Here is an 18,055-nt window from a genome sequence, read left to right on the forward strand (position 1 = left end):
AATTGTCATTGCCTTGGCAGAAACATGATTTGGTCAGTTGACCCTTTCTAACATGTGATGTTCTTGGAACAGAAATGTGGCTTGGGTGTTTTTGTCTTGTTTATTATACCAGTGTCTTTTGACTACTTTGTGAAATTCCAATTTATAGTCAGGAAATAACAGTTCCTTTTGTGTTTCTGTAATAGTAGGCTAAGCCTTACTTGTCCTGTTTGCATTTCTTTAATTGTGTGTGCTTAGGAAACAGGAGCTGGGAGTCCAGTGTGTTCCGAATGTGGGTTTTGTGGGGTTTGAGCACTAGCCATGTGACTTTGGACGAGTTGCTTCACCTTTCTACGGGTAACTTTCTGATCTGAAAAATAGACCCAGTAATTTATTTAATAAGATTTTTCTTATAATCAACTTCTTTAAACTAGTGAGTTATGGCTTGATGATGAAGTAACACAGCAGAGATTCACAAAGGAAGTGGTGAAATGTTATGGTTGAATTCATTTAAAAATGTCCTGAATGTAGATTTATTATATAGAACAATTCTGGTGTTCTGAGAAGGAGGAACCCAGAATTTGAACCTCATGTTTACGTGGTGGAAGCGAGTCATACAGTGTAACTTCTGCAGACACAAGACCTAGCTGCAGGGGCCCTGGGTTTCAGAGTTTGTTTTAGACACGGCTGCAGTCACCTCAGGAAGCTCTTGGATCCATTGTGCGTGCAGTTTTGCAGAGTCAAGAATTTCCTCGTGACTAATTTGAAGGTCCATTCCTTAATTTTGTACAGTGATTGTGAGTAGCTCTATCCTGTTGAATGAATCCATGCTAATTGATGTGCGTGTGTGTGGTATGAAGAGCCATCGTGCATTTTCACAGGCTAGTGTAAAAAAAGAAATAAAAAATACTTTTCATGCGAAGCTTTTTGCAAATGACTGTCAGAAAAGGAAGATACTCTTTCATGTTAATGTTCCTTTTTTAGATTTAAAAAGTTATGATTAAAACAGCCAGTAAAGCCCAGAAAACTCAGGTTCAAGGAAGAATCTGGTGTTGAGAGCACAGAAGATTTCTTTACTATCATTAGTAAATCTCTGGCATAGCATCCTTCCTAAGTACCTGCCCTGTGAATTCCTAAACCACCCTCGCTCTTTTCTGCTTATTCCCCTAGATTCCAGTTACCTTCCAGAGGTGTAACCTGTCACAGACTTATTATCCAGGAAGCCATTTCTGTCAACAGCTTTTCATATGTGCCACGTAATTATCTTGTCTTCCTGGATAAAAGAGTGTGTCATTTAGGAAAGCAGGAGACCTTGAGTTCATTCTCGATTTTTAGAAGAAAAGCAAATCAGTGACTCCCTGGTCATTACTTAACTCATTCATCTTTTGCAAGGAGGATAACTGCCTCCATAACACGTGGACATACAGAGTGTCCCCGCATGTGTAGCAGGCTCTAAATTCTGATTCGTGACAGCCGTTAGAGCACGCATACGAACAAAATAGGCTGTTGTTTTGCAGTAAGTTCGGTTCCTAATATAAGATGTATTGTTTCTAATCTTTTAAAATAAATTACTAGTGGAGAATTCAGGGTAAATTATTTGCTATCAAGCATTTGCTTTAGATTGGCGCATATTTACAGGGTACCAAATCTTCTCATCTGCTTATTTTCCTTATTAAAATACTTCTAAAATTTACCAATATGATTCCACTGCTTTCTGATTGCAAGACAGTGGAAAGTTTCATCTCTTGGATCCTCGATTTTCCTTGCTGTAAAGTGATGCCTGGCACCTACCTTCACCAAGTTGCTGTGATGACAGAATGCATGATGTAGAAATGCCTGACACTCAGCAGGCGCCCCTGGTGCTGTCTTTGCCCAGAACAGTACGATCATTCAGATTATTCAGATCTTTTGGTGAATACTAGCCTTGTGTTTACATTTCGGGACAAGAGCCACTAGAAGGCCAATGCGCCTGCCACTTTGCTCTTCCTGCAGTCTTCAGCTGCAGGACCAGTTCTTACTAAAGACGGCCAGAGGCTGTATTTGGAATCCAGTGGAAAATAATGAGACTTGGCTTTTCCTGCAATCCTCAGCGGCACTGAAAAGCAGCACCAGAGGATGTTGGAGTTGTATCACCGCCAGGCCACTTCACCTCGCTAAAACCCTCCCACTCCTACACCACACAGAAGTGTGTGTCTGGTCAAATGCTGAGAGACACAGATAGTTGTCTGTGTTTCGCTGTGTCTGGAGAAATCCACAGCACTTCTTGGGTCCGCTGTTAGCACTTGTGGTGCTGCTGACTCTGTCCAGTGCACACACTGCAGGGGCGGTGAGCTTGTCTCTTGGGATGCTGTGTTTTCCTTTGACTGATGAAAAGACATCCCTGGGAATTTGTGTGCCTTTTAGGTGATAATTGAAGTTACCTGGGGCTTTTAATTTGCACTGTAGATGTACTGGCCCATCATTCTTGTCATTACATTTCTGTATTAATAAAATACCTTGGAGGTTTTCAGTATGCAGACTTCATTGTCTTTTAAACCAAGCAAATGTAATGCAAGTATTTAGGCCTCAAATGCTCATTTTCCTTCTTTTTCCTATCTCTTCTAAGATCCCAAAATCCCTTATTTTCCATTGAATTCTAAGTACAGCCTCTGGTCATCTTCGGTGAGAAACAGCCCTGCAGCCAAGGATTGCAGGAAGGGCAAGGTCTTGTGCACATTTGCCTTCTGGTGGCTCTTTTTGTCTCCTTGAGTCCTACCAAGTTCTGAAGAAAAAGAGGACACCAGTTAGGTCCCCACCCTGGCCTGGCCTTACCTTATTCCCTTTAATCCCCATGGCAGGGATGACCCCCACACCACGAATCAGAAAACGGGTCCAGCGTGAGATGCCTCAGGAACAGGATAGTAGGAATTGGACAGGAGAAGCCCAGTCTCTCAGACTCTCAAACGCTCTCTGACCTGATATCCTCCCCACTTTAGTCCAGTGTCTCAGTTTCTCCCCTTGTGTGAGAAACTGCGGCTTAGGTGCCAGTTGTTTTAACAACCCCAGCTCTGCTGACTGACTTGGTGGAGAAGTTACTGCACCCCTCTGTACCTCGGTTTCCTCACCTGTGAAATGGGAATCAGGTAGTGTCCATGTCCTGCCGCTTTTGTGAGGCACAGTGTTAAGTACCAAAACGGTAGCATTTCTGATGAGTGTGGTTGATGTTAGCACAAGGAAATCTCTGTTCTCCGGTTGCAGAAGGACCTAGGGAAGGTCTCATTCCCGGGAAAACCTGGCTGGGGGTTTCAGAGGCATGAGTGCTGACGCACGCCCCACCAGCCCTGTCACCTTTTGTGCTGCCTCATGTTTTTCAAGCACAAGATGAAAAGGAAGATAAATGATGGCTGTTTCATGTCTCACATCATTTGGAAATGCACTTGTTTCTTTGGGACATTTTAAAAAATATCTTTACCTGTTGGATCAGAGGTGGGAAGGCTTTCAGAAATGTAATACTTGGCTGTTGGGAGGCTCTGTCATCTTTAGATCCACTTATCAAATATGAGAAGTTCACAATTCCAAAGCTGTAGTGGTGATCGCAGGAAAACAGGATTCAGCTGTTTAGAAATGTGTGTCTGTGGCACTCTGGGTTCTCTGTACAGCTTGCTACACCGTTAGCTTCATTCAGCATGGAGGCCCTGTTGTGCCCATGATAGAGATGCAGACACAGGGACTCCAAGGGGATACTCAGCCGGGGGTAAGCAGGGATTTCCAAGCCGTCTTCCCTGGAAGGAAGCCACCTGCAGGTGCGGCCTCTGATGGTCAGAGAACCTTTGTGGGCAAGAGCGCATTCAGACCCTCCACAGCAGAGCCCTTGGTGCTCACGGCTGACCACGGTCACAGGGGTGCCCACTCTTGTGCCCAGAGGCCCAGGTGCCAGCCCTAGGAGGGGAGGGCCTGGATGAGAGAAGCCCTGGAAAGCAGTCAGGAATTGTTCCATAGGTGAAAGTTGCTTTGTAGATCTGTCTCCTATGTGTGTGTACACATGCACATTCACACCTGTCTGTTAAAAACCATGTATTCGCACGAATAACTCCAATTCCAGCCCAGTGCCAAGAGTTCACTCAAGTTTTCTCCTTTTCTATCTTGATAACTCCCTTTTCTCAAATAAAGACACCCGGCTCCCATTGTCCCTCAGGTATTGGCTTACTTGCGTCATTCCATTCTGCTAATGTAACCAGTCTCCCAACTGGGAGTCCCTCACATTCTGCTCAGACCCTCACCGATGAGACGCCTTCCCTGTGCACCTTACATCTCTGAGAAGGATACGGGTTCACCTTGTTTCTCAAGGGAACCCAAAGCTCACTCTCTGGGCCTTCTTAGAAGGCCTGAGCTCTGTTCCTTTCCTGCCCTCACATTCCCCAGCCTTTCCCAGGGCTCTCTCCACTGGCAGACCCCTCTGCAGTAGCTTTCTTTAACAGCATCAGGGCTCTCGCATGCCTTCCTGTTGGAGGAACCCACTTACAGCCTCCGATTATTAGGAATTAAAGTGATTTTTGGAGTATTTTAGACATGTATTTATACTTTGAGCTCCTTAAAACTCTGGCTACTTTAGAGCCATTATAGTTATTATTTCCTTTTTCTGAAAAAATGTGGCCAGGCAAAGTGGTTCACGCCTATAATCCCAGTACTTTGGGAGGCCAAGGCAAGAGGATTACCTGAGCCCAGGAGTTCGAGAACAGCCTGGGTAACATTGCAAATCCCCGTCTCTCCTAAAAATACAACAATTAGCTGGGCATGGTAGCGCGTGTCTGTGGTTCCAGCTACTTGGAAGGCTAAGGTGGGAGGATTGCTTGAGACCAGGAGGTCAGGGCTACAGTGAGCTGTGATCACACCACTGTACTCCAGCCTGGGCTACAGAGCGAGACTGTCATGCAAGCTGGAAAACAAAACAGAAAAATAAAAAATATATAGCCTTAAGTAGAAGGAAGATGAGCACAGAATTACGAACAAGTAGAAATGTGTGAAAAGGGACAGCAACTTATGTTTGTTTGGAATTTAACCTTTAACTTGTACTTCGAGAGTTACCATAAAGCATTGTATCATATGAAAAGACACAGACTGGAACTCTCTGCTTGGTGATAAAACTGGAAGAAAAAGCGAAGCAGGCATTTGTTGCTGGGGGCCGTCTCCTGGCTCCACCTTGGCAAAAATCTGAAAACTCTGAGCCCCAAGACAGACAGCAGTTGCCTGCAGATAGTCCATCGCTACCTTCAGTACAAGGGTTTTGCCATGGGGTTCAAAGTTAAACAATCTAAAACAACCGTGGGAAAGGAATTCTGCGTAGAATTCCTGAAATCATCTCTCCCCATCATATTTTTCTGTTTGATTCATGTAAGTGATCAGAAATATCACAAATTGACTGTGTTGCTATGTATTACGGCGCCCAGCCTGGCTGGTTTGCTTTTCATTTACCTTCTGTTTCTCTGGGATGTTCTCTTGTGCAGAACACATACACCAATGCAGATAAATTACTAGAAGCAGCAGAACAGCTGGCTCAGACTGGGGAATGTGACCCTGAAGAGATTTATCAGGCTGCCCATCAGCTGGAAGACCGGATTCAAGATTTCGTTCGGCGTGTTGAGCAGCGAAAGATCCTACTGGACATGTCTGTGTCTTTTCACACCCATGTGAAAGAGGTAAGGCGCCAGAAGACCAAAATATAATCTGGGCCTGAAAGGGTCTTTACCTCTTTGGGAGGAACCTGAATTTGGTCATAGTGTAAGAAAGTGGACAAAGGTGGCAAGTTGTAAGATGTAGCCCATTAATGCTGAGTGTGTCTGTGTGGACAGGGAAAAGCCAGGCTTGTGCTGGCCTTCCTTGTTGTATGACGGCATGGCTGCCTTTGCTGAGGCTGCCCGTAAAGAGAAGACCCATGAGGGTTGGGAGAGACAGAGAACGTCCATTTCCGTAAGTAGGGGACCTGCGCGTTGTTGATCAGAGCTGTTGGGTTTCCTTCCTGGGTGTGAACCTGTCACATGGCTACCGTCATAATTGCCTCTGGATTTTACTAGACTTCTCTCAGATGCTGGTAAACTGAGTGTTACCTAATATTGAGTTTAAATGTGCCAGAGCCAACCTGGTACAAATAATATTAAAGCTAATGTCATAGGCATGCACCTGTTAATCAGCTCATCTCATGATAAGAAATAATGTTATTTGGTGTGTGAAAAATAGGTAGGTACTAATTATACTTCGCATATAGATGTTATTCTTGGTAGAAATCATACAAAGTTACATGAAGGAAACTACTATGTAGCTTTTGAGGAAAAAAGAATTTAAAATAAAGGTTCATATTCAGGGTGACTACAAATTGAGTAGGGATGTCAACTTAACACATCTTACTTCTGTGTAAAAAAGAAAACTCCCTGCCTCACCGAGGACCTTCGCAGAGGATCCTAACATATTCTGATGCAGCTCTTGATGGATGGGAAGTGAGGGACCCTTCTGGGCAGCTGGGGATTGTGCACATGGAAAACTGTGGTCATAGGATGGGAAGAAGGATCTGGAAGAGGAGGACTACTGGGGAAAGAGGGGAGGGCGAGGCCTGGCTTGCCTCATTTCAAGGCATCAGCGCTTGGAGACCCACCAGTTCCTTTAAAGTCTCTACCAGCTCTGAGATCTTGGGCAGTTAGTCCTCAGGCCATTTGTCGCTGGAATGTTTGAACTGCAGGTTTCCCTCTGAAACCCTGTGAGGCTGTGAAGGAGTGGAGGAGAGTACGCAGCAAACTGCTGGGACCCCTGGGGTTTGCGCACAGTCCTGCCCTAGGCTGGCAGCTGGCACTCTCGGTCCTTTCTGCCAGGGGCCTGGTGCTTCTTGGTCCTGAGATGGTCATCAGGATAGAAACTGGCACAACTAGCTTCTTTTCCTGCTCGTCAGAATGCCATCACTCAAATTGCTCTTGAAAATACTTACAAAGAGGCTATTTTCTTCTGAGGAGATACATTAAGTGGACATTGTTCTGTGGCAGTTTCTAGTCATTGCTGCACGTGCCACTAGACTGTAAGTTTCCCACTTCTCTTGAACCGAGTTTGTCTCTTGCTGTCCTCCAGCCTCTGCTGGTTCCTTGCCCCAGCCTCCCTGTGGCACTGCTACCAGAGTAATTTTTCTGAAATAGAAATTTGACTAGGCCATACCCCTGCTTTTAAACTATCAGTGATTCTTCTTGTATGTGGGGAGCAGCCTGATACCTCTGCGTCCTCACAACATAGACCACGTTTTTCCTTGCAGCCTGTCTTGTGCTGTGTCCTCCTCTTCCAGGGCCCCTCCCTCTCAACACAGTATCCCTGGATTCAGGACTTTCCGGCACCTTTGAGACAAGGATGGGTGTAGTTAGCTACTCTCCCTTGCACCTTCTAGAGCTCCCTCCACATACACCTGTTAACGGCATTTGTCATGCGTGTGATTGTGTGTTACTTTACATGTTTTTACACCCTAGCTGAGAGGGAAGGAGTGGGTTAAAGTGATCTGTGGATGAAAACAGATTGTAGCATAGTTCACTAAGCCGTGACATCAACAGAACATGGGCCAGGAGCACAGCAGTCTGGATCCTTTTGAGGGCAGGGACCTGGGCAGGGGTGTCCAGTCTACAGGTTCCTCATTCAGGGCCCAGTGACCACAGCTGCCCTGGATGCCGTAGATGCCATAAGGGAGAGGCAGGAAGAGTGTCAGGCAGCTGCAAGTGGCTGAGAGGCCAAATCGAGAGGAAGGGGCGGAGGGCAGAGGGCCTCGCATCTGTGGCACGTTCCAGAGCCAGATGATTGGAGCTGGTATTTGTGTGGCATGCCTGGCCATATTCTGTAGCAGCTTAGCAGTCTGAGGTAAGGATCTAGCTTTCTTATAGGACAGAAGACTCTTCCCACCAAGCGGTATTTGTGATTTAAGTCACCTTTTCAATTTGGCAGTGGTTTTCAGAAACCAGACACTAAAGGATAAGTGGAAGGAAAGTGCTTTTTCAAAAGCTGTTCTCTACAAATAATTTAAAAAAAAAAAATTAGCCGAGTGTGGTGGCACCTGTAGTCCCATCTTTTTGGGAGGCTGAGGCAGGAGGATCACTTGAGCTCAGAAGAAGGTTGCAATGAGCAGAGGTCACACCACTGCACTCCAGCCTCGGTGACAGAGCACGACCCTGTCTCAAACACAGAAACAAAGCTCTTGTCCAGAGGCTTCGTTTGGGTTCATTGACTTTTGTAGCAGCAGCGTTTTTAAGGAAAAATCTTCTAATAAGAGCATCCACTTATAAGACCATGGAGTCCATATTGTCACTAGGTTTGGAAATTATTTAAAAGTAAAAATACATTTTGTTTTCATTGACTTACACAATAGGAACTGCTAGTATGTATGAGTTTGTAGACTACAGAGACCTTAAATCAGTTTTAAGGACTAAGTGGTTCACTTTTACGATTGCAAGATTTTTAGTGCAGTCTATGAAAGGCCATCTGACTAGCAGAGAAACTGGCATGTTTTCCCCGGTCTGCTCTGTCTTACTGGTGTGCACCTCACGTAACATGGGACCAAGGAGGGATTGGGGCCCAGTTAGGGAGTGCATAGCAGGACACACGGGCGCCCGTGTGATTGACATTCAGGGATGCCGCCCACAGGCTGGAATGCTGCCTGTTTCTTCCCCTCAGTGCGCCTGGACTTCATTTTTAGCCCCAGCCATTTTCTCAGTAGATTTGTCTTTCCCTGACCAGCCTGAGAATTGCCCTCAGTTCTTTCTCCATGCTCTACAAAAGCCCTGAAACACCCAGGAATCCTTGGTAGGTTCCATGCAGGAAAGAATGGTGTCTTCTGTCATTGTATTTTGAAGCTGGTTACTGAATGAAAACTGAGATAAGCTTAGAACAAGTTTAATTCGTTTAAAATGAAAAGCTAGATGGGCCAAGAAGAGGAAATCATGCTAATTTGCTAGGTGTTTGCATAAAGTCACTAAATGTATTTACATATCAGATGAACAAAAAATTGCTAAAAGAAACACTTCTGAATCTGTTCTTCTTAAGCAGATCATACAATTAAAAATTACACAGAGGAAGACAGAAAAAGTAGCTTGTCTTGGCTGGGCGCAGTGGCTCACGCCTGTAATCCCAGCACTTTGGGAGGCTGAGGTCGGGTGGATCACTGAGGTCAGGGGAGATAAGACCAACCTGGTTAACACGGTGAAATCCCAGTCTCTACTAATAAATACCAAATAAATTAAATAAATATTTAGCCGGGCGCTGGTGGCGGGCGCCTGTAGTGCCCAGCTACTCAGGAGGCTGGAGGCCAGGAGAATGACGTGAACCCAGGAGGCGGAGCTGGCAGTGGAGCTGAGATTAATGCCATTGTACGTCCAGCCTGTGGCGCAGACGACGACGCCGTTCATCGAGAAAAGAGAAAAAAAAAAAAAAAAAAAAAAAATAAAAAAAAAAAATGTAGCTTCTCTTTTTTATTTAGGCAAATTCCATGGAAGCTTTTAGAATATTGCCTGCAAAAGGCTCTCCTGACAGAAGTCAGAAGTTAGTTTTCCTCACTGCCAAGTGTTCCACAGTGGCTCTCCTCCTCACTTTATCTGGAGTATAGTTGTCACAGTCTCTTTTTGCAATAAATTCCTGGTCTTCTGATGAACAAGTAATACAAACATGAGGTCATAACAACTCACTTTAAAAAGGTACGAAGTCAAGGTGATGTTTACTGAACGTTAGCTCAGGAATCTCTTTAAGAAACCCCTGGAAGAAGGTGGCTGCTGGAAGTCTTGTTGAAGACCAAGCTCTTAGGCTCCAAAAACTGAGACCTCTGGACTCTGATTCTTTTACCCCAGAGAACAGAATAGACACTTGTTCCTGAGAAGAGAGAAAAGGGGACACGTTTTACCTAGGGGACAAATATTTTCTACCTGGAGGTAGAATGCAGCAGGTGGTTGATAGAGATTTCGGCCTCAGTTTGCCCCTCAAGCCCGGATTTGAAAGTATTCCAGAACGCTGTTTTCTCTAAAAAGAATCCTGAGGTTCGTAGCCTCCTTTCAGAATACTTGTAGCCTGGTACTTTGTCCTGTTTCTGTTTTGTTGTTGAAGTATTTGAAAGGAATGCCGACTGGCCTGACATAAGTTTTGGTTTGATTTGGGGAGGATCTTTCTCCTCCTACACGTTGTCGTCCACTCTCAGTCCGCCTGCAGTGTGCGTTCCCTTCAGTCCTGTGTATGGCATTTGTCCACGTCAGTGCGGTTGATAATGCTCCTGCCGTGTGTCCTTTGTTGTGTGTTCTCCTTTCCTTTTGAATGCATTTTTCCCTGTTCATTTGTTCATTCACTTTTTTCACTCACTCATTCATTCCAAAGTGTCTCTCAAGGCAATGGTAATGTGCAGGGAGGTGATACCTAAATGACTGACCAAAAGAACATGCTTCTGCTTTTGTGTGTCTCCTACCTTTTAGACTTTAAGTTCCTTGAAGCCCAGGACCATGTCTCACTTACCTTTGTGTTTCCACTAACTCGTCTGTCTCCTGGAATTGGCAGATACTCAGTGAAAGCCTATGAAATAAGTGATGTCTATTTCTAGCACATTATTCTGAGATTTAACGATAGATTTAGTGATTGAATGAAATTTCCGTTTTCAAATACAGCAAAAGCATAACTATTTTCTTTCATTCCTATTCATTCAACTTCATTCTCAAAATTGGGTCCTGAGTTAACTGATAATTACCTTGAAATGTGTGAGTTATTTGAGGCAACCAGGTGGTGACATTGAGCTCTCAGCCAGAGTTTGTTTCTGGAATTGATTCAGTGCCCTTGCATTGATTTTTGTTCTCAGAAGCCAAGGTTTCCCAGGAAAAATCATTCCCACTTGAATTGGGCTGTGATTCTTGCTGGGTTTAAGTAAAGGAAGCCTCTTGGTTCTGTTTCTGCAAACTTACACACTGAACTGGGACACGTTTTTGTTTTGAGTAATGGCTGGGAAAAGAGGAACCTCTCATTTTATTCAGAAGTCAAAAACAAAGGCCTCCCAGCCACCTGGAGATGTTTTGTTACAGACACCAGCCTGGCTCTGTCTTTATGCCTAACACTTGAGCATCCAGGCTTCTTTGTGCTGGGACCATTGCTCAGCTCTGCAAGGGGAGAAGAGGGAGAAAGCCAGAGCTGCCAGCCTTCTTGCTCTGGGGCTGGGGGAGGGTTCCTGTGAAGCAGGTGCACTGTGGCTTCTTGGTGGGTGAGGCTCTTGGAGCTGCCTCTCCTCTGACCCTCAGGTCTTCACCGAGTTTGCTCCAGGAGTATATTGAAAACATACCCAGTGCTCTCTCAAGCACCCACTGCTTAAGATGGCCCAGATTTCTTTTCCTTCTTTCCCTTGCAGAGCTGGAGCCTGCATCGGGTGTCTGGTGTTTAAACTAAAACAGGAAAACTGGCTAAAGGTCCACAGTGCTCACTGTGTGACTAGCTGCCCTCCGACGGGTGCTCTGATTATCAGTGGTTCCAGTGGAGAGCCTGTTACTAAGCAGGCTTGACTTCCTCCTTGGGGGCTCTCCCCAGGGGAGGTGTGGTTTTTTGCTCTACGTGGAAATGACCCTCTGCAGCCGCAGAACACAGTCGTTTTCTGAATTATCCCAGTCTCTTGTGTGCACTGGATTCCTCCAGATGACTTGTGTCTTTTGTGCAAAGTTCTCTAAAATTTGACTCCCAGCTTCCAAGCCTTTCCTTTTGCCCTTCCTGGAAGTATTTGTGCTGATGGGTCATCTGTCTTTATTTTCTAAAATGATTTGTTTTTTGTTTCTTTCATTCCTATTTCCACCCCACATACATGCACACATACATGCACACGCTTCTTAACTTAGAGGGTTATATCCCAATAAATCTGTTGTTGAAAATGCACTAATACTATCACAAAGATGAAAATTCCCAGGTTGAACCGTTGTAAGTCCATATGTTCCTCGACTTACATGTGTGATGGAGTTATGCCCAAATAAGTCCACCGTAAAGTTGAAAAATCAAAGTGGGCCGGGCGCGGTGGCTCAAGCCTGTAATCCCAGCACTTTGGGAGGCCGAGACGGGTGGATCACGAGGTCACGAGATCGAGACCATCCTGGCTAACATGGTGAAACCCCGTCTCTACTAAAAATACAAAAAACTAGCCGGGCGAGGTGGCGGGCGCCTGTAGTCCCAGCTACTTCGGAGGCTGAGGCAGGAGAATGGCGTAAACCCAGGAGGCGGAGCTTGCAGTGAGCTGGGGTCCGGCCCCTGCACTCCAGCCCGGGCGACAGAGCAAGACTCCGTCTCAAAAAAAAAAAAAAAAAAAAAAAAAAAAAAAAAGAAAATCAAAGTGAAACTATCTTAGGTTGAGGACCATTTGTTTGTACCTCCAAAGATGTCTTATCTTTAAACATACTCCCTAGCTTTTTTTTCTACTTTTTATTTTGAAGTAATTATAGAATCACAAAAAGTTGCAAAAAAAAAGAGAGAGAGAGAGAGAAATGGACAAGGAGGTCCTGTGCATCTTCACCAAGCCTCCCACAGCGGTAGCATCTTGTGTAATCTCAGTACACAAGCAAACCAGGACGCTGACTTTGCTGCAGAGCTTATTCACTTTCCACAAGGTTTAGATGTGTATGTGTGCCCGTGTGTATATGTGTGTTTAGTCCTATGCATTTTTATCATGTATAGATTTGTGGAACTGCCATCACTTTCAAGATACAGAACCATACAGAATTTTCCCATAATCAGAGGGTTCCCAGTGCTGGCTTCCTTCACCGTATCTAACCCCTGCTCCATCTCTAACCCCTGGCAACCACTTATCTGTTCTTCTCTGCTTCTATTATTTTGTTATTTCTAAAATGTTACGTAAGTCATGCAGCATGTAACTTATTGAGGTGGCCTTTTTTTTTTTTAACTCAGCATAATTTCTTTGATACACCCACTTTGTTGCATGTATCAGTAGTTCCTTCCTCTTTATTGCTGAGTAGTATTTCATGGTCTAGATACATCACAATTTATTTAACTATTTGTCCATTGGGGACATTTGAGTTATTTTCAGGTTTTGGCTATTACAGGGAAATATACGGAAATTATGAACAATCCTGTCTGGGTGTTTGCGTGAACATGGTTTTCATTTCTTTGGGGTAAATGCCCAGGAGTGCATTTGTTGGGTCCTTTGTAGGCACATGTTTAGTTTTTAAAAGATGCTGCCAAACTGTTTTCCAGAATGAGTGTACCATGGTACGTTACTACCAGAAATGTATGAGTGATCTTCAGCTTTTCAGCATCTCACAAGTCCGGGATTGCTTCAGGTTTGTCAGTGAGAATGGTTAAAATCCAACATGTGACATTTTAGAGTAGAAAGTTTAACGTATGTGATCATGCCTCAGTAATTTTTGTTTAATATTGAATTATTTAGCTGCACTCTTCAGTGCATTAAACTCTCTCTATATGCTCTTAAACATTTGGTTTCTTTATTTTATTTTTCTGACATGGGTACAAATGAGTAATTAAATATGTCCACCAACCAGTGAAAGCAAGAGGAAACTAACAGCCTAGAACTGTCGACTGCATCATCAGCCCCTGTGTGACTGAGCATTAGATTTGACCTTGGCATCACTTGCCACGTACTGGCGTAGCATTATGTCTTTACGTAGACTGCAGTATCTAGTGTGGCATACTGATTTTTAAAAACAGGTGGTCTTCCCATTGGTGGGAATATCCAAAAATATAGATCTAGTCAGTTTTGTCTTTCTATAAAAATATAATCTTTATTGAAATAGTTGAGAAAATATAGTATAACAAACATACCCCCTAAATTTGCCGAGTGATCTGGGATAAGTTACTATGTAGTACCTCAACTTCCTTAGCTACAATATAGGAATAATACAGTCTCTAAGGGATGTGAGACAAATTACACATAGAAAGCACCTCAGACTGCTTTTCTTAGAGTAGCTGCTGGTCAGTGTTCTTTTTTCCTGTCTCAACCCTGATTGTAACTTGTCGATATAGATAAAATAATACAGACTTTAAAGTAAGGGGCAAATTTACAAATATCTAGGTATAATGTTGTCTCTACCTCATTAATCTCTGGGCAACAGTAACTGCTTAATCTACTTCCTGTCTTCCTCCGAGTAATAACCTTACTCTGATCCTGTTCTTAACATCAAAACCAAAAGCCTTTCGTGGGATATACACAACTCCGTCCAACTCCAGCTGCTGCCCTTCAGGACAGAGTAGACTGTTGGGAAGAACCCTTACCCATGGTTCCATTCATATTGCCAAAAATCACTTTGTACACATCACGAAGTACAAAGTATTTAGATCTTAGAGCCCAGCTAAAGTTTCAACAGAAATAAGTGACTTTTTTTCCCTCCAAATAAACATTTATAAAGCATTTGTACTGGCCAGTGGGAAAAGAGTATATTATAATATTACCTGAAAGGAAAGTCCTTCTATCAGAATAACTTAAAACACTAAATTTTTTCCTGTAAGATGATGTAAAATTGTGGTTTAAATTTATACAACTTCTATTTTTAACATCAGATCAATATTTTCAAGTAGAGAAAAGTTTTATGCCAACAGAGAGCTTAGAAGTTATTGTGGAAGACCATGCAGCACTGATATACCTGACACCTCATAGTCACCGAGTAGATGATTATCGCGTGAAGGAATTAACAATATATTATCTTCATTTGTAACGCAGTTTTTCAGTAGGGATTGATTGAAAATATAAGACTGCCTACTGACTTCAGATTTTATAGTTTCTGGCTAAGGGTCACTTCTAAATGGAGGGTTGTAAATATCTGCTTTAATTAACTGTTTGTCGATAGGACTTGATTAATGCAATGTAAAAGGTGAGACACTTCAACACAAGGTCAAGAGATGCAGTGTTAAAGGCTTAAAATGCCCAATTAGAAATAGGTGTACATGAATAGCCCTGTTTACTTAATTTTTTTTTTTTTTTTTTTTTTGGAGACATAATCTCACTCGTTCACCCAGGCTGGAGTGCAGTGGTGTGATCTTGGCTCACTGCAACCTCTGTCTCCCAGGCTCAAGGAGTTCTCCTGCCTCAGCCTCCCAAGTAGCTGGGATTACGGGCACCCATCACCATTTTAGTAGAGACGGAGTTTCACCAAGTTGGCCAGGCTGGCCTCAGCCTCCTGACCTCAAGTGATCCACCCACCTCGGCCTCCCAGAGTGCTGGGATTATAGGCATGAGCCACTGCTCCCAGCCCTGTTTACTTGTTAAATTTCTGTTTTAAAGGGCATTTTATGGTTCTGTTTCTTATTTTGATACTCAGCTTCATAAACTAAATATTTTGTTATCAAAGAACCACAAGTCTTTGGTTCAGTGAGGAAAGAGGTAAACGTACCTGTATGTATTTTTGTGTGTATTTCCGACACATTTGTGCTGATTGCCGTTCTTATTGAACAGGTAGAGAGATTGGCCAACAATGTATTAGCTCGAGTTTTGCCAGGACGGCTTAAAGGCTCCAGATAATCCAGGCTTGGAGAGACTGATAAGGATTTTTGGATTTTGTTATCATTTGTTTGTTTTCCCTTCCATTTGTTGAAGTATAAAATTCAGAACCAGAAGCCCAAGGAAGGGTTGAGCTTTCTGCTTCGGAGCTGTGATGTTGGTGGACGACAAGCAGAAAGCAGACCCCATCATCTCTCACTTTCCCTCTTGGTCTCCTCAAGGGACCACTCTCCAGACCTGGGCCAGAAGAAGCGAAAGCCCAGATGGTGAAGGCTTTGTAAGGAAAGACTTATTTAATCTTAGTACGTTTAAGCCTCTGTTCTAGGACAAATCAGATTCCTGGGTACCAAAAGAACTTGATAATTGTATCCCCATGTTGAGCATATCAGTCCAAGCAACTGTGGGAAAGTGAGGGGATGCCAGAAGCTGAAAACGCACTTATGCTTTTTAAAGAAGGTGGATTTCACGCATTACTCAGAATGAGGTTAATCCTAGGCAGAGTTCTAGAGACAATTTTTAAACCGCTGGTCAAGAAAAGTGAATGAACAAGTTATTACGCATTAACTTTATTTTGTTCTCTAGTAGGTTTTTGGCTTGAGGAAGGACATGTAGTGGAATTAGTGGGTGGGCATTTGACCAGGCCTTTCAACATATAATTTGTAGACAAGGACGGACAGTATGCGCTGTCTCTTAGCATAGTTACTAGAATTAGACTGTTTGAATGGCTATAATAAAAGAATCAGCCAAGGGTGTTAGCACGAGACCAAAACTCTCACCGTCCCACACTGATCTCCAAGTAGAAGATGGCAGGAGGCAAGCTTCTGATAGTAAGACAGTCCTCATACCCCACAGGCACGTAAGGTAGAAGATGGCAGGAGGCAAGCTTCTGATAGTAAGACAGTCCTCATACCCCACAGGTACGTAAGGAAGTCACTTCCAGTCTAGAGCCACAGTTAGATCAGACGTCCTGACTGACAGAGGTAGTGACGGGCAATGATAGACCAGTCATCTCAGGTGGACCTGAGGTCATGCAGAACAGACTAGTTTAATCCCTGGTGTCACCAGGGGAGGAGTGCATGTATATGTGTGTGCACGCATGTGAGCATGTGTGTTTTTTCTGCATGTGTGTACACAGACATGCACATGAGCCTGTTTTTCCGGCATGTTCATGTGTGTGCACGCATGTGAGCATGTGTGTTTTTTCTGCATGTGTGTACACACATGCACGTGAGCCTGTTTTTCCTGCGTGTATATGTGTATAGGGGAAGAGAGTGCAGTCCTGCCTTTTAACTGACTGCATGTAACCTATTCAGAACTTTTATGTCTGTATGTGACATCTGGAGAGACTGCTCATCCCAATTCAGGCATCCGGAAAACTACTTTGCTGTGTTCAGCACGATTTTTCTTAAAAATGGGCAAATTTCCAGCATATAGCAAGGACAGGCTTAGTGCCATAGCCAAAATAATTGTTGCTGCATTAAAAGCTTTGCAAGTGAGACTGTCAGTGCAGGGTTTGGTGAGTGGATGACGTCAGCAGTGCTGGAGGGAGTTTGCAGCGTCAGGTTGCAGGTTGTCTGTTCTCATGCAGAAAGCCTGTGAGTGGTTGAATTGGTTTGGAAGGTGAGTGTATCAAATCTTGACAAAGGCTTGTCAGATGTGTCAGATTATAGGATTCAGATCCCAACAGATCACAGCACAAATCAGTCACAGAAAGTTTCATTAATCAGTTTTAATATATGAGTGTTTTGAATCAGTACAGAATAAGAATCACACAGGTGGCAACAGCGTGTGTTTAACGAAGAAGTGGGCTTACATATGTTATTTGATTGAGTCCACAATGCTGTCATGCCCCCAAATAACTCCTTCCACTGTGGTGACCAGGGGAAGCCATTGTCTTGCTTTCTGGTTGCTGTTTGGATCATGTGGGTATTGTGTTCAGCTGTCCAGCCCCTATGTCGTTTTGTTTTGCTTAATGAATATCACATCAATTTAATGTGTCCACACTGGGTAAAACTGACTTGAGGAGTGTGAGAGTAATACAAACAGGATATATTCCAGAATGATCATCTAGTAAGAACATGCCCTGGAAACCCGTAATTATAATATCCTCGAACAGATTACACTGATTAGTTAATACACTCTTAAGACTTCTTAGTGCTCAACAATTGATGAAATATCATTTCTGCGGAGTCATGCTTGTGTTTAATTTTCAGCAAGCACTGGCCACAGTTCTATTTATTTCTACTAGAAACATCTCCTTGGCAAGGAAAATGCCCTTTCCATTTTCCTCTTGTGTGCGCGTGCATCTGTGTGTACGTGCACATGCATGTGAGCATGTGTTTTTTTCCTGCTTGTATATGTGTGTGCACACACATCAGCATGTGTTTTTCCTGCGTGTGTGTACACATGCACGTGAGCCTGTTTTTCCTGCATGTATATGTGTGTGCACGTATGTGAGCATGTGTGATGTGTGTTTTTCTGCATGTGTCTACAAAGACATGCACATGAGCCTGTTTTCCTACATGTATATGTGTATACACGCATGTGAGCATGTGTGTTTTCCTGCGTGTGTGTACACACACGTACGTGAGCCTGTTTTCCTGCATGTATATGTCT

General features: G+C 43.7%; 1 protein-coding gene across 3 annotated transcripts in view; it reads left to right on the forward strand.

Moving 5' to 3' along the window:
* TRIO (trio Rho guanine nucleotide exchange factor) overlaps window positions 1-18,055 on the forward strand; it is a 379,704-nt gene that overhangs the window by 193,104 nt on the left and 168,545 nt on the right. For all 3 annotated transcript variants that reach the window (XM_017893310.1, XM_017893311.1, XM_017893312.1), the window contains exon 11: window positions 5,463-5,654. In XM_017893310.1, the coding sequence (XP_017748799.1) occupies window positions 5,463-5,654 (192 nt within the window). The remainder of the gene's footprint in view (window positions 1-5,462; window positions 5,655-18,055) is intronic.

This window comes from Rhinopithecus bieti, unplaced genomic scaffold (assembly GCF_001698545.2).
Source record: "Rhinopithecus bieti isolate Rb0 unplaced genomic scaffold, ASM169854v2 scaffold_22165, whole genome shotgun sequence".
Classification (NCBI taxonomy): domain Eukaryota; kingdom Metazoa; phylum Chordata; class Mammalia; order Primates; family Cercopithecidae; genus Rhinopithecus; species Rhinopithecus bieti.